Source organism: Triticum dicoccoides, chromosome 3A, assembly GCF_002162155.2.
Source record: "Triticum dicoccoides isolate Atlit2015 ecotype Zavitan chromosome 3A, WEW_v2.0, whole genome shotgun sequence".
In the NCBI taxonomy this organism is placed as follows: domain Eukaryota; kingdom Viridiplantae; phylum Streptophyta; class Magnoliopsida; order Poales; family Poaceae; genus Triticum; species Triticum dicoccoides.
In genome coordinates this window covers 59,624,162-59,646,674 of record NC_041384.1, presented here as the reverse complement: position 1 = coordinate 59,646,674, position 22,513 = coordinate 59,624,162, and the positions used below count along the sequence as shown (strand labels likewise).

The 22,513-nt window shown below is 47.4% G+C and overlaps 4 protein-coding genes across 4 annotated transcripts in view; 2 read left to right on the top strand and 2 right to left on the bottom strand.

Moving 5' to 3' along the window:
- The window catches only part of LOC119271223, a 13,466-nt gene extending 10,820 nt beyond the window's left edge, over nt 1-2,646 (bottom strand). Inside the window, exon 1 of the mRNA XM_037553134.1 lies at nt 2,350-2,646. Coding sequence (XP_037409031.1) covers nt 2,350-2,646 — 297 coding nt within the window. The remainder of the gene's footprint in view (nt 1-2,349) is intronic.
- A 3,073-nt stretch (nt 2,647-5,719) lies between these two features.
- On the top strand, nt 5,720-9,508 carry LOC119267115 (cysteine-rich receptor-like protein kinase 2). The gene is made up of 7 exons (XM_037548434.1): nt 5,720-6,601; nt 7,183-7,311; nt 7,404-7,540; nt 7,638-7,848; nt 8,198-8,432; nt 8,591-8,741; nt 8,973-9,508. Exons 1-7 carry the CDS (start codon nt 5,830-5,832, stop codon nt 9,297-9,299), a joined length of 1,962 nt encoding a protein of 653 aa, XP_037404331.1. The 5' UTR covers nt 5,720-5,829; the 3' UTR covers nt 9,300-9,508.
- A 6,502-nt stretch (nt 9,509-16,010) lies between these two features.
- On the top strand, nt 16,011-17,667 carry LOC119271222. The gene has a single exon (XM_037553133.1). The coding sequence runs from the start codon at nt 16,160-16,162 to the stop codon at nt 17,468-17,470; it is 1,311 nt and encodes a 436-aa protein (XP_037409030.1). The 5' UTR covers nt 16,011-16,159; the 3' UTR covers nt 17,471-17,667.
- Nucleotides 17,668-18,958: 1,291 nt separating this feature from the next.
- LOC119271939 lies at nt 18,959-21,157 on the bottom strand. Its single transcript, XM_037553571.1, has 2 exons — nt 20,893-21,157; nt 18,959-20,321 (listed from the first exon to the last, which is right to left on the bottom strand). The coding sequence occupies exons 1-2, from the start codon at nt 21,155-21,157 to the stop codon at nt 19,000-19,002; spliced, it is 1,587 nt and encodes a 528-aa protein (XP_037409468.1). The 3' UTR covers nt 18,959-18,999.
- Between the last annotated feature and the right edge of the window lie 1,356 nt (nt 21,158-22,513).

Here is a 22,513-nt window from a genome sequence, read left to right as displayed (position 1 = left end):
ACAAATAATATATCAAAAAATTTAGAAAAATAAAACTAATTCAATTCAAAATGTTAAAAATACAAATAATATATCAAAAAATTCAGAAAAATAAAACTAATTCAATTCAATCTGTTAAAAACACAAATATTATATCAAAAAATTCAGAAAAATAAAACTAATTTAATTCAAAATGTTAAAAATACAAATAATATATCAAAAAATTCAGAAAAATAAAACTAATTCAATTCAATATGTTAAAAACAAAAATATTATATCAAAAAATTCAGAAAAATAAAACTAATTCAATTCAAAATTCTAAAAATACAAATAATATATCAAAAAATTAAGAAAAATAAAACTAATTCAATTCAAAATGTTAAAAATACAAATAATATATCAAAAAATTCAGAACAATAAAACTAATTCAATTCAAAAATTTATACGCCTAGGCAGGAGTACGACAGCGACGACAGCAGCGACGACGACGGCGGCAACTTAGAAGGCGACGACTACCAGTACAACGGCGGCGGCTATGAAGACTACGAGTATGCATATTATACGCCTAGGCAGGAGTATGACTAAATCACTCTTTTTCAGACCATCATCGCATCGGGGGTACAACGACTTTCTGTGATCCTCTAACATGCGATCCAAATTCTCCCTCTCCTTTTCAGTTTCGCAGCGTCTCCGTGCATCAGCAATGGTCCGACCAAGATCATCAACGGTCTCATCACGTGCCTCTTCTTCACCTTCACCTTCCCCTTCACCTTCCCCTTCACCTTCAGCATCCTCCATGAAAGTATCACCGAAATGAGCAAGATAGCTTTCATCGATGAAATCATCCCCTTCTTCATCTTCTTCCATTATAACCCCTCTTTCTCCATGCTTGGTCCAACAATTATAGCTTGGCTTGAAACCGTGTCGAAGCAGGTGCAGGTGAACTTCTCTTGAGGAAGAGTAACCCTTCTGATTCTTACATTCAACACATGGACAGATAACAAAACCCTTCTGCTTGTTCGCATTAGCCACTACGAGGAAATCTTTCAAACCCGTAGTGAACTCGCGGGAGAGTCGGTTACCGTACATCCATTGCCGATTCATCTGCATTATTATAATATAAAATATATAATTAACCATCATGCATTTGTTAAACTAACTAGCTATAAACAATAGAAATTAAACAATGAACAACACACATGCATATTTTATCAATGACACACATGCATGAAAGGTTCAAGTTGCTAACCGCGATCGAGGAGGAAAAAATAAATGAGGAACCTCAAGTGTGGCTCCAACACTTCATATCATGTTTGTTTCACCCTCTTGGGGCATTTCATCAAACACCTTGTGTGCATAAGAGGAACCAAAAGCAAACCTACACCCCCTTGTGAAGCTTGTGAAGAGAAGTGGCACCAAATGGCTAAGTGAGCGTGCTGAACTGGTATATATTGGGCACCTTTAGTCGCGGTTGGCCTGGCCAACCGCGACTAAAGCCCATCACGTGCACCGGCTGGCCACCGAGCGCCCTGGGCCCAGGCCTTTGGTCGCGGTTCGTCTGCCGAACCGCGACTAAAGACTTCATTAGCCGCGGTTCCTACAGTTTCGCGACTAATGGGGCTGGACGGAAGCCTCTTTTTCTACCAGTGCTTATGCTCATTTCAAAAGTTAAGGGTGTTGATAACATCCACCTTTTTAGACCCATCATTCTCATTAACAACATTACCAAATTTTCTCCCAAGGCGTTTGCTACTAGACTATCTCTGCTTGCTCATAAGCTCATTAGCCAAACTCACTGTGCATTCATTAAGGGGAGAGCTATTCTTGACAGTATCATTTGAACTACATGGAAACTGGTCCATGGCATCCACACCCGGGGCACGAGGTGGTCATCCTTAAGCTTGATTTTGAAAAAGCCTATGATTGCGTTCATTGGTCTTTCCTTCGTGATATTCTCTTCACTAGAGGGTTTCAATCCTGGCTATGCTCACCACGTAATGCAACTAATTTGTAATGCATACTGCCATCTTCATCAACGGGGCTATGGACCCCTATTTCAAGAATGGTCGTGGCTTGAGACAAGGTGATCCCATAACATAAGTAGATTTGTTCAGTTCCCAAGTACTCCAAAATGGACACGATTTTTTTCAGGGGTTCTTTCACGAGTTAAGTAAATAAAAGGAGTAAAGTAAGGTTAATTATGTCCTTGGTCACCATGTACCTTGTTCGTAACAAACAAAAGCATGATCTAAGCAAAACTCAAGCGACGCATGTCTTTCCTCACTTCATGACGAGCAAGCAGAAACGGCGACTATTCCAGCAGATGGAAGGAAACATTTGATTTCGGGCCGGGGTGTGGTGATCGCTCACCTGGAGGCGCATGTAGTGGCTGATCCCGAAGGCGAGGTCCCCGAACGGCCACTTGCCCAGCGTCTCGCCGTACGCGAACCTCACCGTCCTCGCCGCCACGGCCGCGGCTTCCCTCCAGCTCGCCGGCGCGCTCTCAGGCCACCTCGCCTCGCTCTCGCCGCCGACGCCCCTCCGCCCGTGCCGCCTCCTTGGCGCCTCCTCCGCGCCGTCGGGGGACAGCCGTCCGGAGAGCACGACGTAGACCAGCGCCGCCGTCCCCGCCGCCGACAATGCCATTGCCACCCCCTTGGCCCCCATTCTGGGCGTGCGGCGGCGGGAGGAATTAAGCAACGTTCATCAAAATACCATTTCCCTCTTCATGTGTATGGGTAGGCTGGGAAATCCGAACACCATGGCAGGAGCATATCCGGGGTGCTTATGCTGATGCTGTGAAGAACAGTTTTTGGATATTCTGCTGGCGGGAGCCAAAGATACGTGCTGGCTGCTGCCGTTCTGAATGTGTATACGTGCGTGTCGGGCTCCGTTACCAGTTCGGTCACGTTTAGCTATTGGGACTTGGGAACCAGAATTGAGACCCAAGTGCCAAGGGCACATACAACCAGTGGCCAATCTAGCGTGACAATGGTGAGCAGGCTTAAAACATCAAATTTCTAAGCCTAATTGCAAGTGCATTGGATGTCGCTTGTAAAGCACCTCAGTATAATTGTCAAGGGAAAAAGTATAAAACAAACCTTGAACTTGTAGACGAAGGCTAAGTCAAACCTTCAATCTCGCCGAACTCTTCAATCTCGGTCTATTTTAAACCTTGAGCGCTTTGCCAAACAGGCCTAGGATTTGGTTGCCACCGCACGCGACTGGGCCGGCCCACAATGCATGAAGCATGGACCTGGCAGGGATTTCGCTGCGACTGGACGCGTACAGTGAGTTGAACTTGCGACCTGGCGGTGCAAAACTCGTGTTGCTTGCCACTTCCCCTGAAAGCTACTTATGATGATAGAGAAGAGCGACTGTACTTAACATATCGGAACGTCGAGATTTGGAAGCATCTTGGAAATTTTACGAAACATTTTCTTGAAAATTGTCAACAATTTTTTGAAATGCGAATGTTTTCGGGATTATGACCCTTTTTTTCAAAACACAAAAAAATTTGAAAACATGAACCCTTTTTAAATCAACGAAAAATTTGAAAGTGCAAGAAAAATTTGAAAAAAACTGAATTTTTTTAAGCCTGAACAAAATTTTAAAGTGCAGACAAGTTTGAAACATGAACAAATATTTGAAAATTTGTTCCCATTTTTAACAAAATAGAAAGTTCTCGCACTTTATTTTTTTGAGGTTTCAAAATCTGTTCCCATTTTTATATAAAAATGTGTACGTTTCAAAACAATTCTTGTTTGAAAAAAATCATACTTTAATATTTTCCCAGGTTTCAAAAATTCTTGGAGCTTTCAAAAATATGTTGGTTTTTTTCAAAAAGTGTTCACACTTTAGAAATGTTCAGGTTTCAAAAATAGTTCTGGTTTTCAAAATTTCTTTGTCTTTTCCAAAAAAAAATGTTCATCCCGTCTTTTTTTGAAAATTTTCAAGAAAAAGTCTCGAAAGAAAATTAAAAAATATTTTCACTCGATGTCGATGTTGTGGTATGAGATTAAATAATTCCATCCTTCTCATTTGTCACTAAATGGCATTGGTTAGGTTGGCTAGCGGGATAAAAAATTTAAATCGCCTTTTACGAAAAGGAAAATCACGAGAGCAACTAGTTAATGAGTGTTCCTTCGGGAGCCTCACAACGATCAGCGTCACTTGGCACGCTCTCAGCCGCCCATCACGTGTCGCGCTCTGGGCGTTTCCTCCGAACTTTTTTTCATGCACGCGTTTTTTTGGCTTTTTAAGGGGTTTTCCTGTTTTTTTCGATGTTTCGATTTTCCACCGGTCTTTCTTAACTTTTGGACCCAAAAAAATTCAAAAAAAAATTGCGTGAAAAAACGTGTTTCCTTTTTTTTCTTTCGGGCCGTGCCTCTCGGAAACGAAAAAAACCCGTGTTTTTCCTGCCGCGAGAAAAAGAAAGAGGAAAAACACGCTTCCTAGTCGTGTGGACTGTAGCCAGACCTGCCGACAATCCCATTGAAAACAGAGTAAGGCTCAAAATGGACCGGGATCAAAGAGTTCGGTGTGCTGATTTCAGGGATTAGAAGTTCAGGATTTGATTTAGCTTTCGACTACAAATTCAAGGTTTTTCTTAGACCTTTTGCATTGTCAAGCGATATGTTTTGCTCAGTAAATATAATACTCCCTCCGTTTAAACTAAAGTCACGACACTCATTTTGGGTAAAGGGAGTACATTTTTTTAGGGCAGGCTTAAACTTGTGTATGCAGTTGGAACGGATGGTCAAATAGGTTTTTATCCAACATGAGTGGTAGCATAATCTTTGAATCTGTCCACCACCTTCTTCGACATAGACATAGTGTCAGTCCAATATGACTCTACTGCTGCCGATATGTCGATTTTCTATATTATTATGTTGGCGCAACGGCGGCGGCCCCGTCTTCAAGCGAAGGGCGACCTCCTCCACGTTGTCTGGCTTCATGTCATGCAGTAGCAACTCCCAATCATCTCGCTGTCGTATGCTGTGTTGCCGTCGTTGCTTGCCATTGATCGAAAGAGACGGTGAAAGGAGAAGGCGAAGAGAAGTGGAGTGGAGTGAGCTTTGATTGCAGTGTAGAGTTCGTATGGAGTGAGGATGTATGTGGTGGCGAGGTGGGCCAGGGTAGGCCGGTCCGACGTGATGGACGCGGATGCGCGCGTCCGGGCCCCCAATACCTAGATTTAGGCTAGGCTTGAAGGGTACCAGTCCGTACGTCCATGGCTGGTTTGTAGAGGCGGTTGGTTTGTAAAGACTGGGTTACGGTTTTGTGACCGGACACTGACCGAGTTGTACGTCCGATCATTTTGAGGAGTATGGCCGTAGAGTCGGTGAATTACATAAGATGGTTGACGTAGAGGTGGAGGTCTTTTTCCTCTTTTTATATTACAACAAAAATAAAATGTGGGTGGATTAAGGGCTCATTTATTGGTACGGCACGCAAGGGTGATGAATCCGGCTTTCGTTCTGGTCGGCAGGGCGCGAAAGCACGTACGCGCGCCGGACTTTCTTGCCCGCCTCCTCCAACAGCGACCGCCCGCGCCGCCGCAGCAGAGCACTCCACCACATTCCGAGCCACGCCTTGTGTTGCACTTGCACCCGACGTGTCCCGGCCGGTCTTGCCCGGTGTCCAAATCCTGCAGCCTAACCAACTTCCCGTTCCATTCGTCCCGGTCGCCATCGTCGGGCCAGCCGCCTCCTCCACCTTTTCGGCAAATTTACATTAGACCCGTCGTCTCCGTCCGGCCCGGCGGCCACCGGATTGCCCAGCCCAAACCCACCCACCACCTACCTAGCCGTAAGTTCCCACCGCAACACGCCCCCCACGCAGCCCACCATGGCAGCGCCCACGCACCGGCTGCGCCCAGGCGTGGCCGCGCTCCTCCTCGCGCTGGCGTGCGCGCTCTGCGGCGCGGCGGCGGGGGACCCGCGCACGGCCGTGGCGGGCCAGTCCTGCGCGCCGGGGGCGGCCGTCTCCGGCTCCGTGCTAGCGGACAACTTCGTGCCGGCCATGGACGACCTCAACAGCAACGTCAGCGCCAACGGCTTCGGCACCTCGGCCGTGGGCGCCAGGGGCCCCAACACGGTCTTCGGCCTGGGCCAGTGCCACCGCGACCTCTCCCCGCTCGACTGCAAGCTCTGCTTCGCCGAGGTCCGGTCGCTGCTCCCCAAGTGCTACCCGCGGGTCGGGGGCCGCCTCTTCCTCGACGGCTGCTTCGGCCGCTACGGCAACTACTCCTTCCTCGGCGAGGCGCTCGGGCCGGCCGACGCCAGGGTCTGCGCCCCCGGGAACGCCAGCAACCCGCGGGGGTTCGCGGACGCGGCCAGGGCCGCGGTGGCCAACGTGACCGAGGCGGCGGCGCGCGGCGACGCCGACGGGTACGCGGTCGCGTCGGCGAGCGCGGGGGGCGCCACGGCCTTCGCCCTCGCGCAGTGCTGGGGGAGCCTCAACGCCACCGCGTGCGGCCAGTGCCTCCGCGCCGCGGCGCGCGCGGCGGCCGGGTGCGCGCCGGCGACGGAGGGCCGGGCGCTCTTCACCGGCTGCTACCTCCGCTACTCCACGCGCCTCTTCTGGAATGTGAACGCCACGGCGGGGTCGGGATCATCAGGTACTGCTGTAACTGTAACTTGAAAATGCATTTTTTTACTAATCATTCATTCGTCTGAGATGCTAATCCATTAGGCCGGGGTAGGGGAATTTGACTATTTTCACCTAACAGCTAGCTCTGTTCTGCCAAATTCAGTGGCAGTGCCACACAATTTTGACTATTTTCAGCTCCTGGTCACGTTTATGACCTCACTTTGTTGACTGAAATGCCCAAACCCAAAGAGTTGTACTTTATCGTTTGGGTTGTCAAAAACTGGTTACAAATTCACCAGTTTCGGAATACTTTTGACCCAGCATTGGTAACTTCTTCTCTAGCTATTTCACTTTTTGAAAATGGTGGCTATGAAATAACTTTCACTTAAAACTTTTGTTTAGGCTATGCAGAGCAGGAAATAAACCCTACAAAGTTACCATGTGTGAGTGCATATGCATGACTAATCTACATCTACATCTCACCACCAGTATGGTAGCTTCATTTGACTGACTAAACACACATTATCGCGTTAACAGTTCTCTGAATCCTCCTGATACATCCATTTGTTTATGTTTTTGCACTGATGATCAAATCTCTACAATGCGCAGGAAAGAATGGTGTCGTTTGGATATTGGTGGGTTCCTTTCTAGGTGCTTTTATAGTTGTCCTCATTATTGCTTTTCTGGCTTGGAAGAAGGGAATTCTGAGGAGAAAGAAACAGTCAAAATCATTCATAGGTCAGTGTATAAGAATAAAAACGTTTAATCATTCATCGACCATCTTCTTCTTTTCTTCACATTCTGTTAAATGTGTTTATGTTGAAATACAGATATGTATGGAGATGGAGTCTCTGTCAGAATTGCACAGTCTAGTTTAAATTTCAAATATGAAGAGTTAAAGAAAGCAACAAATTATTTTGATCCAGCAAACAAACTTGGTCAAGGGAGCAACGGAGCTGTTTACAAGGTAAACATGTATAGTTAGTAAATTTATCTAGGAATTTTTTATAGACGTAGTGTGAGAAAGAAAATATGTTGACCCTGATATGCGATGAGCTCTGTAGGCTGTTATGCCAGATGGAAAAGAAGTTGCTGTCAAGAGGCTTTTCCTAAATACAAGGGAGTGGGTCGAGCAGTTTTTCAATGAAGTCGAACTCATAAGTCAGGTTCGCCATAAGAATCTAGTGAAGTTGCTTGGCTGCAGCGTGAATGGCCCAGAGAGCTTCCTTGTTTATGAATACTACTTCAACAAGAGCCTTGAACTATTCTTGTTTGGTAAGCCTCTTGCTTGATGCCACACGTTAAATGTTCACTTCAACTGTATTTTCGGTTATTTTCCTTGATATTTTTTGGCATTATCAATGGAAAACTCTAGCTTTTGTTGGTACAAGGGTATAGTTGTCTGGTTGAGTCTTGTTGAATTTGCATGACCATATTATCCTATCCCTTTTTATTCTCTTAATATTAAAGCTCTAGAATGGCCCGCCCTTCTCCATCTCATTCTAAAAATGGAATGATTAGGAATGCAGTGTACTTGAACTCTTCTATCAGTGCAACTTTCTGACAGAAATTTAAATTTGTATGTTGTAAACTGTATAACTTATTTCCTGTAGTATCCTCCCAGATGCAAGTCGTAGCAGAAAATTAACCTGGGATCTGAGGGTTGGTATCATTCAAGGCATTGCAGAGGGGCTTTCTTATCTCCATGAGGAGTCAGAAACACGGATTATCCACCGAGACATCAAAGCTAGTAATATTTTGTTGGATGATAAGTATAAGCCCAAAATAACAGATTTTGGTCTTGCAAGAGCATTTGCAGCAGACGTAACTCATCTTACAACTGGTGTCGCTGGAACATTGTAAGCTCCATTTTTCATATTCTTAACCATTGGTACGGTATTGCCACACGATTCTTAACCAGCGGCGTTGCAGTTGCCACATGATCTATTTCACTGTCATGTCGAATGGACACAGCGGGATCTGTTGATCTTGAGCTCACTGAATAAGTTTGTTGCAGAGGCTACATGGCTCCTGAGTATATCGTGCATGGCCATCTTACGGAGAAGGCCGATGTTTTCAGCTATGGTGTTCTTGTTCTCGAGATCATAACAGGGAAAAGATGTAGTGGCTCAATTGGCTCACACGGAGGGCAGGCGTTGTTAACAAAGGTACTGCTCAGGTCCTAAAAAAAGGGTTCCTCTGTGAAAGTAAATTCATGGTTATGTTCCATCGGACACCATTCCTGTGTTTGCATGGCTAAAACAGAATAGGTGAAAGCATAGCTTTATTGTTCAAAAGTTTCTTTCTTATTTGACTTGCATCATAACATTGTGTCTCAAACAGGCACCATGTTGCCGTCTCACAATCTGTTTAATGCAAGTGACTTGTTTGCATTGAAGGTATGGAAGCACTACAAGGACAACACAGTAGAGACGATTATCGATCCGATCATCTACAAAGATACGATCCGGCATAAGGTCTTGCATATAGTGCAGATCGGGCTGCTATGCACCCAAGCGAACCCTGGTGACAGGCCTACGATGACCAAGGTCGTCGAGCTGCTGAGAAGCCACAAGCATGATGTCGAGATTGTCCTGAGTGATCCTCCATTTCTGAATGTTGAGGGGGTTGAGGATATGAAACAAGGGGAGCAGTCGCGGTTGTTGTCCGCACGCTCTGGTCCTTCAGTGTCAGGGTCGTCTCGGTCTTACTTGAACGGAAGATAACCCTAAACATCTGTTTTCTATCTCCCCCTTTTTTTATTCGTGCGAAGAATCTGTGTTTTTCCTCCCAATTGTCTTTTATAACCATACTTGATACTTGTACATAGATAGAAACCAACTCAACTCTGTATTTTTCACTTGCAATATTTGTACATATGACATGAATAAATTTAGCCGAGAGCTCACTGATGAAGGTGGCAGTGTTTCTGTTCTGTCGATGTTGTAAGTTGTGGTACCGTGTTCATGACATGAATCATGTCAGCATCAGGATTCGGAGCATGGGATGCCTACAAAAATGGTTTAATTCTTGCTAAGATACCGAAAAGGATCCCGCATTTAAAACGGTCTTACGGCTGAAAACCAACAGTTGGGCAAAGAGGAAGGAAATGACACAGAAAAAAAGAGAGGGCAGAGGAGCAGGGTTCCGATAGGAAACGAATTAGCCGCAACCAGGCAAAAATTCCACCAGCACAAGAAACACACACGCAGGGTCGACCAGAAGACGCTACACGAAGCCCGGCACAAAGGTGAGAAACAGGTTAACGAGATCGAACGGCGGTGAAGCCGCCAGGCAGGCACAGGGCCGCACTGGGAATTGATTGAACAGTGCAGGGGCCATTGGAGCCGTGAATGGCCTGAGAAGGCGGGTATTGCATCATCCTTTATAGGAGTATAATAAGTACAAAATCATTAGGAAAATACCTTAAACTTGGCCGCAATTAGGAAATCCATGACCACCATAGTTCCATTCAAGAGAAATTCTCCTAGTTGAAAGGCATTGGAGCAGCAAAACGGGTAAATGTTAGCCGGCTGATCATTAACAGAAACATTGGATTTGAATTACATTGCTTTTGACTAGTAGCTTAATTTGGGGAGACACACTAATTGAATTGATAATATTTCCTGTTGATCATAGCCCTTTTTCTTTCTTTCTGAAATTAGCTAGTTAGTATCTCATAGTTCTTTGAGAAAAGCTTACAGCATGTGGATGCGCTCCTCCATGCAGCATTGTCTTCTTACGATAGTGGTGACGACAATACATGAGGACTACGGTTTGGTGGTGCTCTTCTGAGTGCCGGGTCTTTCGGGCGAAAACCTTAGGTTTGGCTTTTGTTGGTTGCACCTAACAATGACTGTGCTTACACATCATGCCCTAGTTGAAGGCCCTCACATGTGCTCTTTGGGGTGAAAACTCAAGATCTGACCTTCAATGGTAGGATTCAATGATGGTGGCGTTTGTGCATCGTTCCCTTTTTGATAGTGTTGCTTTCGGAGAACCTTTCTCGTGGTCCCCGCATTGTCAAGGACGGTTGATAGTGTTCCCTGTATGTTGCGTATCTTTGTCGTGTCACGCTCTGACGGTACTGAAAATTGTTAGTGGCCTTGGTAGGATGGATAGCATGACCGGAAGTGCCAGAGGCGATCACACACACGGAGTTTACCCAGGTTCTTGTCCTCATGGTTGAGGTAATACCTTACTCCTGCTTTGATTTTACTGGTGGTGGAGAACACATCGCATGAGGGGGTTACAAGTATGAGGTGATTGTTTCTACCGAGACGGTGAATATGAACTTGATGCCCTGAGCTATCCCCTGGCCTCGTCTATAAAGGGGGGCGAGGCTTAGTGTTACAAGAATCCTAACTGACGTAAAGCCCTGCTCAAAAGAGGAGTCCTTGGAATGCCCTCCAAGTTAGTAGACTTTCTTAGAGAGGGCTCCTTTCATTAGCCAGAGGCATTTAGAATTGTCACAACCCACTGGCCCTAGGTCCGGCCCACCATCTAGCTTGCCATCCAATGGGCCACCCTCGATGTAGTACGCCGTCAGTAGCCCCTGAGCTTGTTTGGAATGCCCTCATCTCCGCTTCTACAGGCAACATGTGTGTACGAGGAGGCCGGGGTGATCTTGACTGGCCGCGTCTGCACCACAACTGCAAGGTGTTCAACACTTTGCTCGCGAGGTACCATGGATAGTGGGGATGGGTATTTTTTCAACAACTTCATTTGTTCATCAGAATTCGTCATCAGACGATGAGGAGCTTGTGGTTGTTGCATTGGTCGTCAGTGACCACATTGCTAGGTAGCGGCTGAGGTTTAGGGGATCAATCCCGGACCATGCTCCGGCGTTGAACCGCAATAGAGAGGGTGACCATTGCCTCCTCTTCGCCGATTACTTTGAGAGCAACCACCTCTTCAAACTCCATCTTTTTCGGCGTCGCTTCCGGATGGCGAGGCATGTGTTCAATCATATTCGGGAGTGAGTGGTAGCATATGATGATTACTTTGAGTGCAAGGAGGATGCCCTTGGTAAGGTTGGCTTCTCCTGTTATCATAAATGCATTGTGGCTATTCATATGCTTGCATACGAAATTTTCGGTAATCTTGTGGATGAGTACGTCCGCATGAGTGAGTCCACATGTCTCCCATGCAAGGCAATGGTGGCAGAGGTTGGCCATGAGTACCAGAGAGAACCAATTGCCGCAGATACAGCCCGGTTGTTGGTGATCAATGTAGATAGAGGCTTTCTGGGAATGCTTGGTAGCATTATGCACTAAAAGTGGAAAAACTGTCCATTTGCTTGTCAGGGGCAGTACAAGGGGCATGTGAAAAGGTTACACTGTCATACTAGAAGTTGTGGCTTCACCTGATCTTTGAATTTGTCTCTTTTTCGGTATGGTTGGTTCTCACAATGACATCAATGTGCTTCGGCGTTCTCCAATGTTCGCAAGGCTTGTAGAAGGCCACTGTCGAGATGTCAACTTTGAGATCAATGGCCACAAGTACAACAAGGGATACTACCTAGCTGATGATATTTATCTACAGTGGTCAACTTTTGTGAAGACAATATCCAATCCGGAAGAAAAGAGGAGACAAAGATTTTCCCAAGCACAAGAGAATGCTAGGGAGGATCTGGAGCGTGCTTTTGGTGTGCTTCAACCTCGATGTACCATCGTTCGACACCCTACACATACATGGAGCACCGAGAAGTTTTCGAGGTGATGATTGCTTGTGTGATCATGCAGAATATGATCATTTCAGATGAGAGTGATGATAACATCCACGACCAAGGGTTCCAAGTTTATAGTGAAAATGTTGTGCCTGAGCAACAAGAACCTGCAAAGTTTGAACAGTTCATCCAATTTCATCATGAAATACATGATTGGCAAACTTATGCAACTCCAAACTGACTTTATTGAGCACATGTGGATTCACCTTGGCAACCAGTAGATGTATCGGTTTATTTTCTTCCAGTGTATTCGTGACAATTTAAATTTGGCAGTAAACTTTGTTATCTTTATTTGTTTGTGAAACTATTTATTATTATGATACTATATGAGTTATTTGGTTGTAGTAAACTATATGCAATGTTTCTTTTTAGTTAAAAAAATTGTTTACATTTGGTCGTCGGCAGGCCGAGCGGATCAAATGCATCGGTCACGTTGGACGCAATGTCAACACAACCACAAAAGAGGTCGGACATCGCCTCTCTACCTGACTCAAACAAAATCTAAACAAAACGAACGTTTTTTGGGTCGTGCGTCCCGCCGGCGCTGTGGTTGGCTATTTATTTATTTTTTTCTGATTGAGGGGACATTTTTTTTTTTGCGGATGATTGAGGGACATTTGGCTGGTCATTTGTTGGACTGACTATCCAAAATCGAAAAAGAAAATGCGGTGCAAACCGGTGCCTGTGCATACCCGACGCGGATGCACGCCACGTGGCCGCCCAGGCCATCCGACGCCCATGTCGTCTCCACTTCGTAGTGTGTTGGGAGGGATATTTGTGCAAAACACCACACGCTTCTCTGTAATAACACTGTATTAAACAGGGGCAGTTCTGGAAAAACAACCAAACCCTTCCGAAACCCTCGCCGGCTCGCCGCCTCCACCTCTTCTCCGGGCGATCGGCCACCGGCGTCGTCGCGGCAGCCCCCCTGCTTCCCCGCGACCTCCCCGCACCTTCATATGGAGTTTGTAAGGAGAGGGTGTCGCAGTCTTCTTAACCTAGGCCGCGCCGGCGGCAATGCCCGCCCACTGCCCCGATCGGGCGGCGACAGGCGACACCTGGTGTCCCAGCCGCATGGTGAACAGCTCTGGCTCGCCGATAGTTTCTACGGCTACGGCTCCAGCACGTCCTCCGGCCTCCTCCCCGCTCGGCCCCAAATAAAATCAGTCTCGATCGCTGCAAGTCAGATTGGACTGTGCCCCGCGTATGGTGGCGATTGGTTTGACTTGGCCTCGTTTAATACATTATTAGACTCTGCGCGACCCTTGTTTTTTCCTCAAAAAAGAGTACTATGGCCCTCGTTGTTCTAAAAAATGATGGCCCTTGTTGAGTAACGAAATTGGGGGATTTTGGCCTATTGCCTAGTGGGGAAATTTATAATATGCTTGATTTGGACGATTGTTGGCAATAATTGGTATTATGCCAAATATTGGCATCAAATTTGGCATTGCCAATATTTGGCAAGTCTTAAAAATTGCCATTGCCAATATTTGGCAAGTTTTTTATGCCGACGCATGCCAATTAGTGGCAAGTCTAAAAAGTGGTTAGTAATTGATTGGCTACCTATGTCAAATGTTGGCATCAAACCGACTAGCCTTTTTATTTCTCAACGTGACAATGGACTATGACGACACCCTTTCATGTTTGTGGTAATCACTCATTGGGTTTAGAAAAAAAAATCATCAGATATAAGGTTTGTGCACTGCACTCAGTAGGAACAACTTTATAGGTGTACAGGAAGTCCAGTTTATGTCGCTTTTGCCTGCTGAACCATGTTGTTCAAGATGTAAAATTAATCTTCCTGTACAGATTGTCATCTTACCTACTGAACCATGTGCAAACATCTCCATTTTTTACATACTCAACCATGTTTCCACTGTTTTGGCACCAGGGCATTTAACATTGTTGATTGAATTGTTACTGTCCAGATACTGCTTTAGTACACCTTCCTTTCAGATGGATAATCATCTTTTACTTACATTGTTGCGAATTGAATTTATTACAGCGGAGGAAATGGTCCAAGGCACTTCAGGCCTACTGAAGTAGCCAAAGTCGATGAGCATTTAACTTACAAGCCCCTTCTACATATAGTCATAGCTAGAGTTATTTACCCAAAATCACCACACTTGCGGCTAGGGTAATAATTTGGTACCACATTTAAGGCAGGGCACAAAAAACCATCAGAAATGCGCCTAATTCATAACGCATAGCACTGATACTGGAATTTGGTCGTGAAAACAGTGAAATTGATAGGTGGGGCCTGCATGTCGGGCTGACGTGGTGTGCCTATGTGGAAAGTTTGCTGAGTTGGACGAGGGTCCCACCTGTCAATGACTCAAGTGTTTATCTTTTCACCTTTTCTTTTTATTTCTCTCTTCATTTTCTCGTGGGCATTTCAACGAACAGGTTATGAAATTGTCGTCAGTGGCACCACGCCCAGGTGAGGCGCGCGGGGGCGCACCGGGGAGCCGGACGATGCATTCGCGGCAAGGAGACGCCCCGCGCCCACCACGGGTCTGTGGCCTCCCCGCCCTAGATGGCCAAGGACGGACGTGCACTCCACTGCGCACGCCAGCGCGCGCAGGGTCATGGCTTCCATGGGCACCGTCGCGGCGCCACCGTGCACTGCTGCTCCAGCGCGCGCTCCGCCGTGGCGTTTGCGCCGCCTGAAGCCGCCGCTGCTGATAGAGTTAACCTTGTTGTCTAGGCATTCATCATGTTTATTTCTCGCATTAGTACGTTCATGCATGTATTTGAGATTAGTTAGTTAGTTGAGCTAGTCAGGGTGGAGAAAGTGGGTGCATGTGTGAGCATCCGTCAGATGAGAAACATGCATGTACGCCTATGCCGGTGCATGGCCGGGCTATATAGCTGTTAGGGGCTGAGACGTGACCGAGTAATCAACGGATAAGTGTGGCGCCGGCCGAACCGTGTGGCTGGGTCAAAAGTTGTTACTCGTGGCCTTTACTACCGGCTAGTGGACAGCCTAGTGGATCAGGAGGCAGTAGTACGTGTGTGGGGTTCATCTATACTTAAGGACTTGCAATCAGCCGTGAGAAAGAGAATAGAAAAACCGAAAAGGCACAAGTTGTGCGGTGCCACAAAGTTCCTGCGTACTCTTTTTCTACCTCTAACACTTGCATGTTTTCTTGAGAAAATCCTTGAGTTGAAAGAGTTGAAGATAGAGAAGAAGGGGGCGCTGCAACGAGACGCGGCGCCAGGGCCGTTGACAAGGGTGGCTAAGGTGGTCAACCGCACAGGGCCCCATAAAATCTGGCGCCCCAGATGGCACTAATCTAACGCTAATTATGGGGCACGTCCTGCATGATCTTAGTGGCCAGCAAGTTTTTTTTCTTTTCTGCGCACGATCCCGCAGTCTGCTTGATTATCTCCCGTGTGCATGCACGGGATGAGACCAGGTCTCACGTGAGACCCATTTTGATGGATGACGTATGGCATTCACAAATTCCAAAGCATCTGCCCCACTGTTTTGGGATTTGTGAATACTACATGTCATCCATGAGACATGGTTTCATATAATTTTTCCCTCAAATGTGGTGGTTTTGGATAAATAATTAGGCGAGATGATCAAGTGGAGGATGAGGAATGCTTTGTGATTTATGAATGCCACGTGTCATCTATCAGGATCTATCAGAATGGGTCTCACGTGAGACCTGGTCTCATAAAATTCTTTTCCTCAAGACTAGACCTGCCTCCTCCCTCCCGCCGCGGTTCTGATCCAGGTTGGCCGCCGGTAGATCTGTGTATCCAATTTTGTCCTTATTTCTTTTCAATCTACAACGTCTGACCCACCCAGGAGAGCAGGGTCATGCTGAGTAGATCGTCGGAGAGTCGGAGATGAGCGGCGGCGCCAGGCGGTTCGTAAATCTGGGGGTGTATGACCAGCTGAAACGCGTCTATTCGCTGCGGCGCCTGGACCTCTCCAAGATGGAATTTTTTCACCAATCGGCAGAAGAGACGGCCGCGCATGCGAAGGTGGTGCCAACACTGACGCCCGCCAAGGCCTGGGCGCCCAACAGGAGAAGAAGCTTCAAGGCTGCTTTGGCGGCGGCGGAGGCGGCGGCGCCCAAGATCAAGTCTCCAAAAAGCCAGGTGACCATGAGGCCGCCGGTAGTCTCGTCCTCCCTGCCGACCAATCATGTCATCCATTTCTTCCCCACCGCGTCGGAGAACAAGATCATCTTGGGGGACCGCGCCAACAACCTGCTCCGCTTTGACGCGGGCGAGCACCGCCGCTGCATCGACAGCATGCCAAACCTCCACCAGCACAAGGACTCGCCGCTGGCCGTCGCCGTCCCTCCGTCGGCCTTGCACCTCCATGACGGCGAAGACGCGGGCGACCTCTACATCATCGATCAGGTCCTACATCCGGACACGGCGGAATCGCGGCCGCAGTTCGAGGCCCTGCTGTGGAGGGGGCGCCGCCCGTCCGCCGCATGTCGCAGGTCCTGGCACTGCGACATCCTCCCGCTGCCCCCGTGGATCATCCGCCACAAGCACGCCTTGGTCTACGGGCACGCCCTTGTCGGCGGCGACACCATCTGCTTCTCCATCTCCGGCGCAGAGGGCACCGGCACCTACTGCTTCCACACCGCGACTCGCGAGTGGAGCAAGGCCGGCGACTGGATCATGCCGTTCAATGGCAAAGCGGAGTACGTCCCGGAGCTCGGGCTCTGGTTTGGCCTCTCACGCCGCCTCCCCATCGCTGTCGACCTCTCCGGCGTTGTCAGAGGGGAGGAGCCGCTGCCAGAGAAGTTGCGGATCTGGGAGGATGATGACCTGCCAGAGGAGTGGCAGCCGAATGAACTGTGCGACTCCAAGATCATCAGCCTCGGCTCAGGCAGGTTCCTCTTTGCTGACTTCCTTAGTGACATGAAATTCGACAAGGACAGCAGCGACATGGTTGCTGGCCAGCAATTTGCCCTCTTTACTGGTATGGAGGTAGTGTACGGCAATGGCAATGGCAAGGGCGGCAATGGCGCCAACAAAGACAATTTCAACTGCAATAGTGGCAACAATGGTACCGGCAAAGACGATGCCAACAACGGCAGCAAAGGCAAAGGGATGATTCGTGGGCTTCGTATGATTAAGCACAAGTCCAAACGCTACATGTTTAAGAAGCAGCTGAGCATCGAGGCGGTGCTCTGAATGATTAAGGAGATATCAGTTCAGTTTACTATTGCTGATCTTTGTTTCTGCTCCCTGTTTACAGCAAGTAGTGCTGACTCTAGTGTTAAGTCAAACTTAATTAGTAGGTACAGTACCATCCTGTGGTATGATGAAACGCACTGTAAATTGTACCTCCCTGGTGTTATTCTGGAGCATCCCAGCTAGTACTCAGATTTGCCGCTGACCAAATAATTTGTTTGATGGCAGTTTTCGAACTGTTGTGCTAGTGTTAAGCTAGCTGAGGTAATTTTGGCAAAAGAAAACAAAATTGGGAGCTGGAGTAGAGATGCTGGTCATTTGCCAATATGACTGGTGGGATATTCAGGAATTTTGGAGATTTTTTTTCCTTTGTATTTATGGGTGATATCTCCTTAATTTAAGGTAACTACAGTGTGCTTATGGACAAAAGTTTTTGCTTCAAAAAGGGAATTACAGCAGTTTGGTTATTGGCTTGAATGCTGAATGACTTCTTTTTGTTCATTTCTTTAATTTAGGTTTAAATAGGACACATGATCAAGGTAGATTAGATGATGGACGTAAATAAAAATGTGAGAAACAAATGACCTATGTTAGAGGCCTTCTAATTTAACACACCCATGCATTGCAAGAATTCTCGATGGCCAACAAACGAACGGCGGAACAGCTCCAGCCATGGACTCGAAGGCATTGCAACTAGACTAAATACTTGAAATAACTTGCAGATAAGCAGCTGCTTGATATACAACTGTAATGAGGTGTCTAGACGCCAGCAAACGTCTTCCATGAAGTACAAGCTCTTCATCTTTAAGTCACTTGGAAACATCTTCAACCCCTCCATTTCATGGCAGAATGCCCATTCCCTGCAAATTCAGAAAAACAAAACATAGAGCAGGTTTTGGATTATTGATCAACTACATTCTCGTTTATGCATATAGGGATAACAGTCTACAGTCTGCCTTTCTGTAATCACTACACTACCAAGACTGAATATTTTCAGATAGAAATGAGATTCTGAACACAACATCCCAGTGAGATAATAAGGAAATAAGGAGTATATTAACTTTCAGGTTGAAAAGAATGTCTTACTCGTGGTAAGAACTGCAAGTACTCATCATATAAACATAGAGAAAAGGGACTCCACGATTTCTAGATCATTAAGGAACCTCCTGAACTTTCACAACATACGCCTGTTAAGTCGGTCGTTATTCTTGTCACTTAGCTATATCAACAGCGGCAGCATTTTGAGTTCAGGGCTTGGCTTCCAAATGCACTCATCAGGGACATTCGATTGCCAAATGAAATGCATGCATCCAGTGCAAATGTCTCGCATTGCATCAGGACATACATCACCAACAACACCTACCACCTCACAACGCAACAACGCAACAAATATTCCAGGAAAAGGCAACACTGATGTCCACGGTAGGGTTTCTCAGTTTTGCATGATGTTGTACCTCAGGCCAAAAAACAAAGAGATAGTACTGCTAATTTGCTAAATTCTAGCTACTGAAATTTTCAAGAAAACCGGGCTACTCCACTACGACGCTCCTCCCTCGATCCACAACGAGCTCCAGATCAGCGAACCAGAGTTTCAGCAGCGACTTCTCTCTGGCGATGCTCACGAATTTCGGCTTCAGATCCTCGATGCTCTGCTGCATCGTCAGGATCTCAGCCTCATGCCTGAACTTGTCCTCCAACAGCATTTCGGCGGCATGGATGAGCTCCTGCCTCCGCCTTTCGGCTTCGGCGTTTGCCTCCTCCAGCTCCTTCACATGATCCTCCACTAGGGATTTCTCTTCAGAAACTTTCTCCAGCTCATGACCGGCGATCCGGATCGTCTCTTGCAGCTTACCCATCTGTGCTCTGTTGGTGAGCCTCTCCCGCAGCAGCTTCTTATACACGGCGGTAAGCTCTTGAATGTACTTGCTGATCTCGGCCTTGCTCTCGGATAGTTTGTCGTCGAAATACAGTCTTGCCGAAGCCATTTCTTCCTTCAGATTGACAATTTCAGATTCCAGTTCCTTGTTTTGTTCCAACAGCCTAGAGTGCTCTTCTGACAAAGTTGCGGCGTCTTCGAGCCTCCTTTTGAGACTGTCAATCTCCACTTGTGAATACTGTAGCTTCTCCCTAATCAACGTGAGATCTCCCTCGGTATGTGTAATCTTTGTAGCTTGATCGGCACCATTTCCGTTTTCCTTATAATCGCAACGGCACCTCAAGCTCTTCTTCTCGAAAACCTCGAGCTTTTCGTTTGCATCAAGCAGCTTCCGGTTCGCAGCATTGAGATCGTCCTCAAGCTCGAGAACCCTCTGGTGCAATGTGTAGGCAAAGCCATCATCCTCGCCATCTTCAGACTTCATGTCGGATTCTGACTCTGAAGCCGACTCAGGCTCCTTCCTTGAGGATGGTGAATCATTTCTCTTGTTGCTCAGAAAGAAGTCGAAACCGCCAGCTCTAGGGCTCTGCTCCCTTGTCCAGGACCTCTGTGGCTCCGAAGAAACCGGCTCCATAGATGGACGCTTCTCTGCCTGAACATAAACCTCCAGGCAATTCCAGTCGGTGCCATTGAAAACTGCTTTGACATAGTTACTCCAGGACATATCGTCATCGATAGGCACCATGATGAAGTGCCAATGAGCGCCACCACCGACATTCGCCCTTCCCTGTGCACGAACAATGTGTGTCGTAGGTTCCAGCCCGAGCTTCTTGTACACGGCGCCAATGAGCTCACTGTATGTGGGTGATTCCTTGAACCATATACCCTGCTCGGAGAGGTCCCCGAATTCGACCCCATTTGGACCCTTCACCAGCTCCCCGCCGCTGTAAACTCGCACGAATTTGTCCATTGCCCCTGCCAAACACAAATGCACCCATTTCAAAGTATGCCCAAACTTACAATGCAAAAGTTACTAACCAAGAATTATGATGCATGAGCATGTCATAGCTCGTTATAACAAAAGAAAGTTCCGAGTTCGTTCGCCGAATCAGGCGCCGTGATAACTAGAGGAGTCACCATTGCCTAGAACCACTCCAAGGACAAGAAAGAAAAGAACAAGGATTCCTTTTTTTAAAACAAAAGGAACTATTCCCTCCGATCCATATTAATTGACACTCGCTTGGTACAACTTTGTGCATTTTTTATTTTATTTTTTAGAAAAGAAGGATTACCCCCGACCTCTGCATCTGAGCGATGTATGCAGCCATTTTATTAATTATTTACAAAGACCTTACAAAGTAGTACATCAGGTAGTCTGAAGTCACCATTCTAGCAACATCTGTCGCTATTTCTATCCACTTGATGAAGGTGTGCCGATAGTCCGAGCCTAATACCAAACAGACATCGCACAAATGCCTAACATCTAAAACCGGAGGCCCCAACCAAGCCACATACTGGGTTTGGGGTATACACCAGTCCGACGCACTCTCATGTGCCGTCACCGCCATCTTCCACCAATCCATCTTCAGAGCAAAAACTAACGCACCGACCTTTCCAGGCCTCTCTGCCATCGACGCCACCATGACGCCAGACAGCGTCCTTCTCCTGCATGAGTCCATCTCCTCGCATCGGACACCGAATCCCCATAGTGCCACGCCGCCGAGATCCGCCGTCTTTGATGTGGTAAATGAAAAACCGCTCCACCACTTGTCTCCTCCATCCAGCCGCTGCTCCAAAAACAATGCCCCCATGAGGGAGAACGACGCCTAAAGTGTCGCCATCGTTCGATCCGGGAACCCCGGGTCTATGTTTTCACCCGGAGCAGCGCAAGAGAGTCGACGGTAGCTACATTGGCGATGTCTTCATCAAGATAACGACGCGAAAACACCGCCATCGTCAGCCCTGACCGAAGTCATAGCACGGTTTTCACCGACAACATCGTCTCCCACTCGATGCCGGGACTGGACGTGTGATGCCACAACCAGCTGGCCGACCACCTCCAGCGAAGGAAGTAGCCACCACCGCCGCGCCCAGGGCCACATAGACGACGTTTTGTCTTAGGTTCTCCGCTGCTGATAACTAGAGGAGTCACCATTGCCTAGAACCACTCCAAGGACAAGAAAGAAAAGAACAAGGATTCCTTTTTTTAAAACAAAAGGAACTACTCCCTCCGATCCATATTAATTGACACTTGCTTAGTACAACTTTGTGCATTTTTTATTTTATTTTTTAGAAAAGAAGGATTACCCCCGACCTCTGCATCTGAGCGATGCATGCAGCCATTTTATTAATTATTCACAAAGACCTTACAAAGTAGTACATCAGGTAGTCTGAAGTCACCATCCTAGCAACATCTGTCGCTATTTCTATCCACTTGATGAAGGTGTGCCGATAGTCCGAGCCTAATACCAAACAGACATCGCACAAATGCCTAACATCTAAAACCGGAGGCCCCAACCAAGCCACATACTGGGTTTGGGGTATACACCAGTCCGACGCACTCTCATGTGCCGTCGCCGCCATCTTCCACCAATCCATCTTCAGAGCAAAAACTAACGCACCGACCTTTCCAGGCCTCTCTGCCATCGACGCCACCATGACGCCAGACAGCGTCCTCCTCCTGTGTGAGTCCATCTCCTCGCATCGGACACCGAATCCCTATTGCGCCACGCCGCCGAGATCCGCCGTCTTTGATGTGGTAAATGAAAAACCGCTCCACCACTTGTCTCCTCCATCCAGCCGCTGCTCCAAAAACAATGCCCCCATGAGGGAGAACGACGTCTAAAGTGTCGCCATCGTTCGATCCGGGAACCCCGGGTCTATGTTTTCACCCGGAGCAGCGCAAGCGAGTCGACGGTAGCTACATTGGCGATGTCTTCATCAAGATAACGACGCGAAAACGCCGCCATCGTCAGCCCTGACCGAAGTCATAGCACGGTTTTCACCGACAGCATCGTCTCCCACTCGATGCCGGGACTGGACGTGTGATGCCACAACCAGCTGGCCGACCACCTCCAGCGAAGGAAGTAGCCACCACCGCCGCGCCCAGGGCCACATAGACGACGTTTTGTCTTAGGTTCTCCGCTGCTGAAAACCCTAGCTTAGCC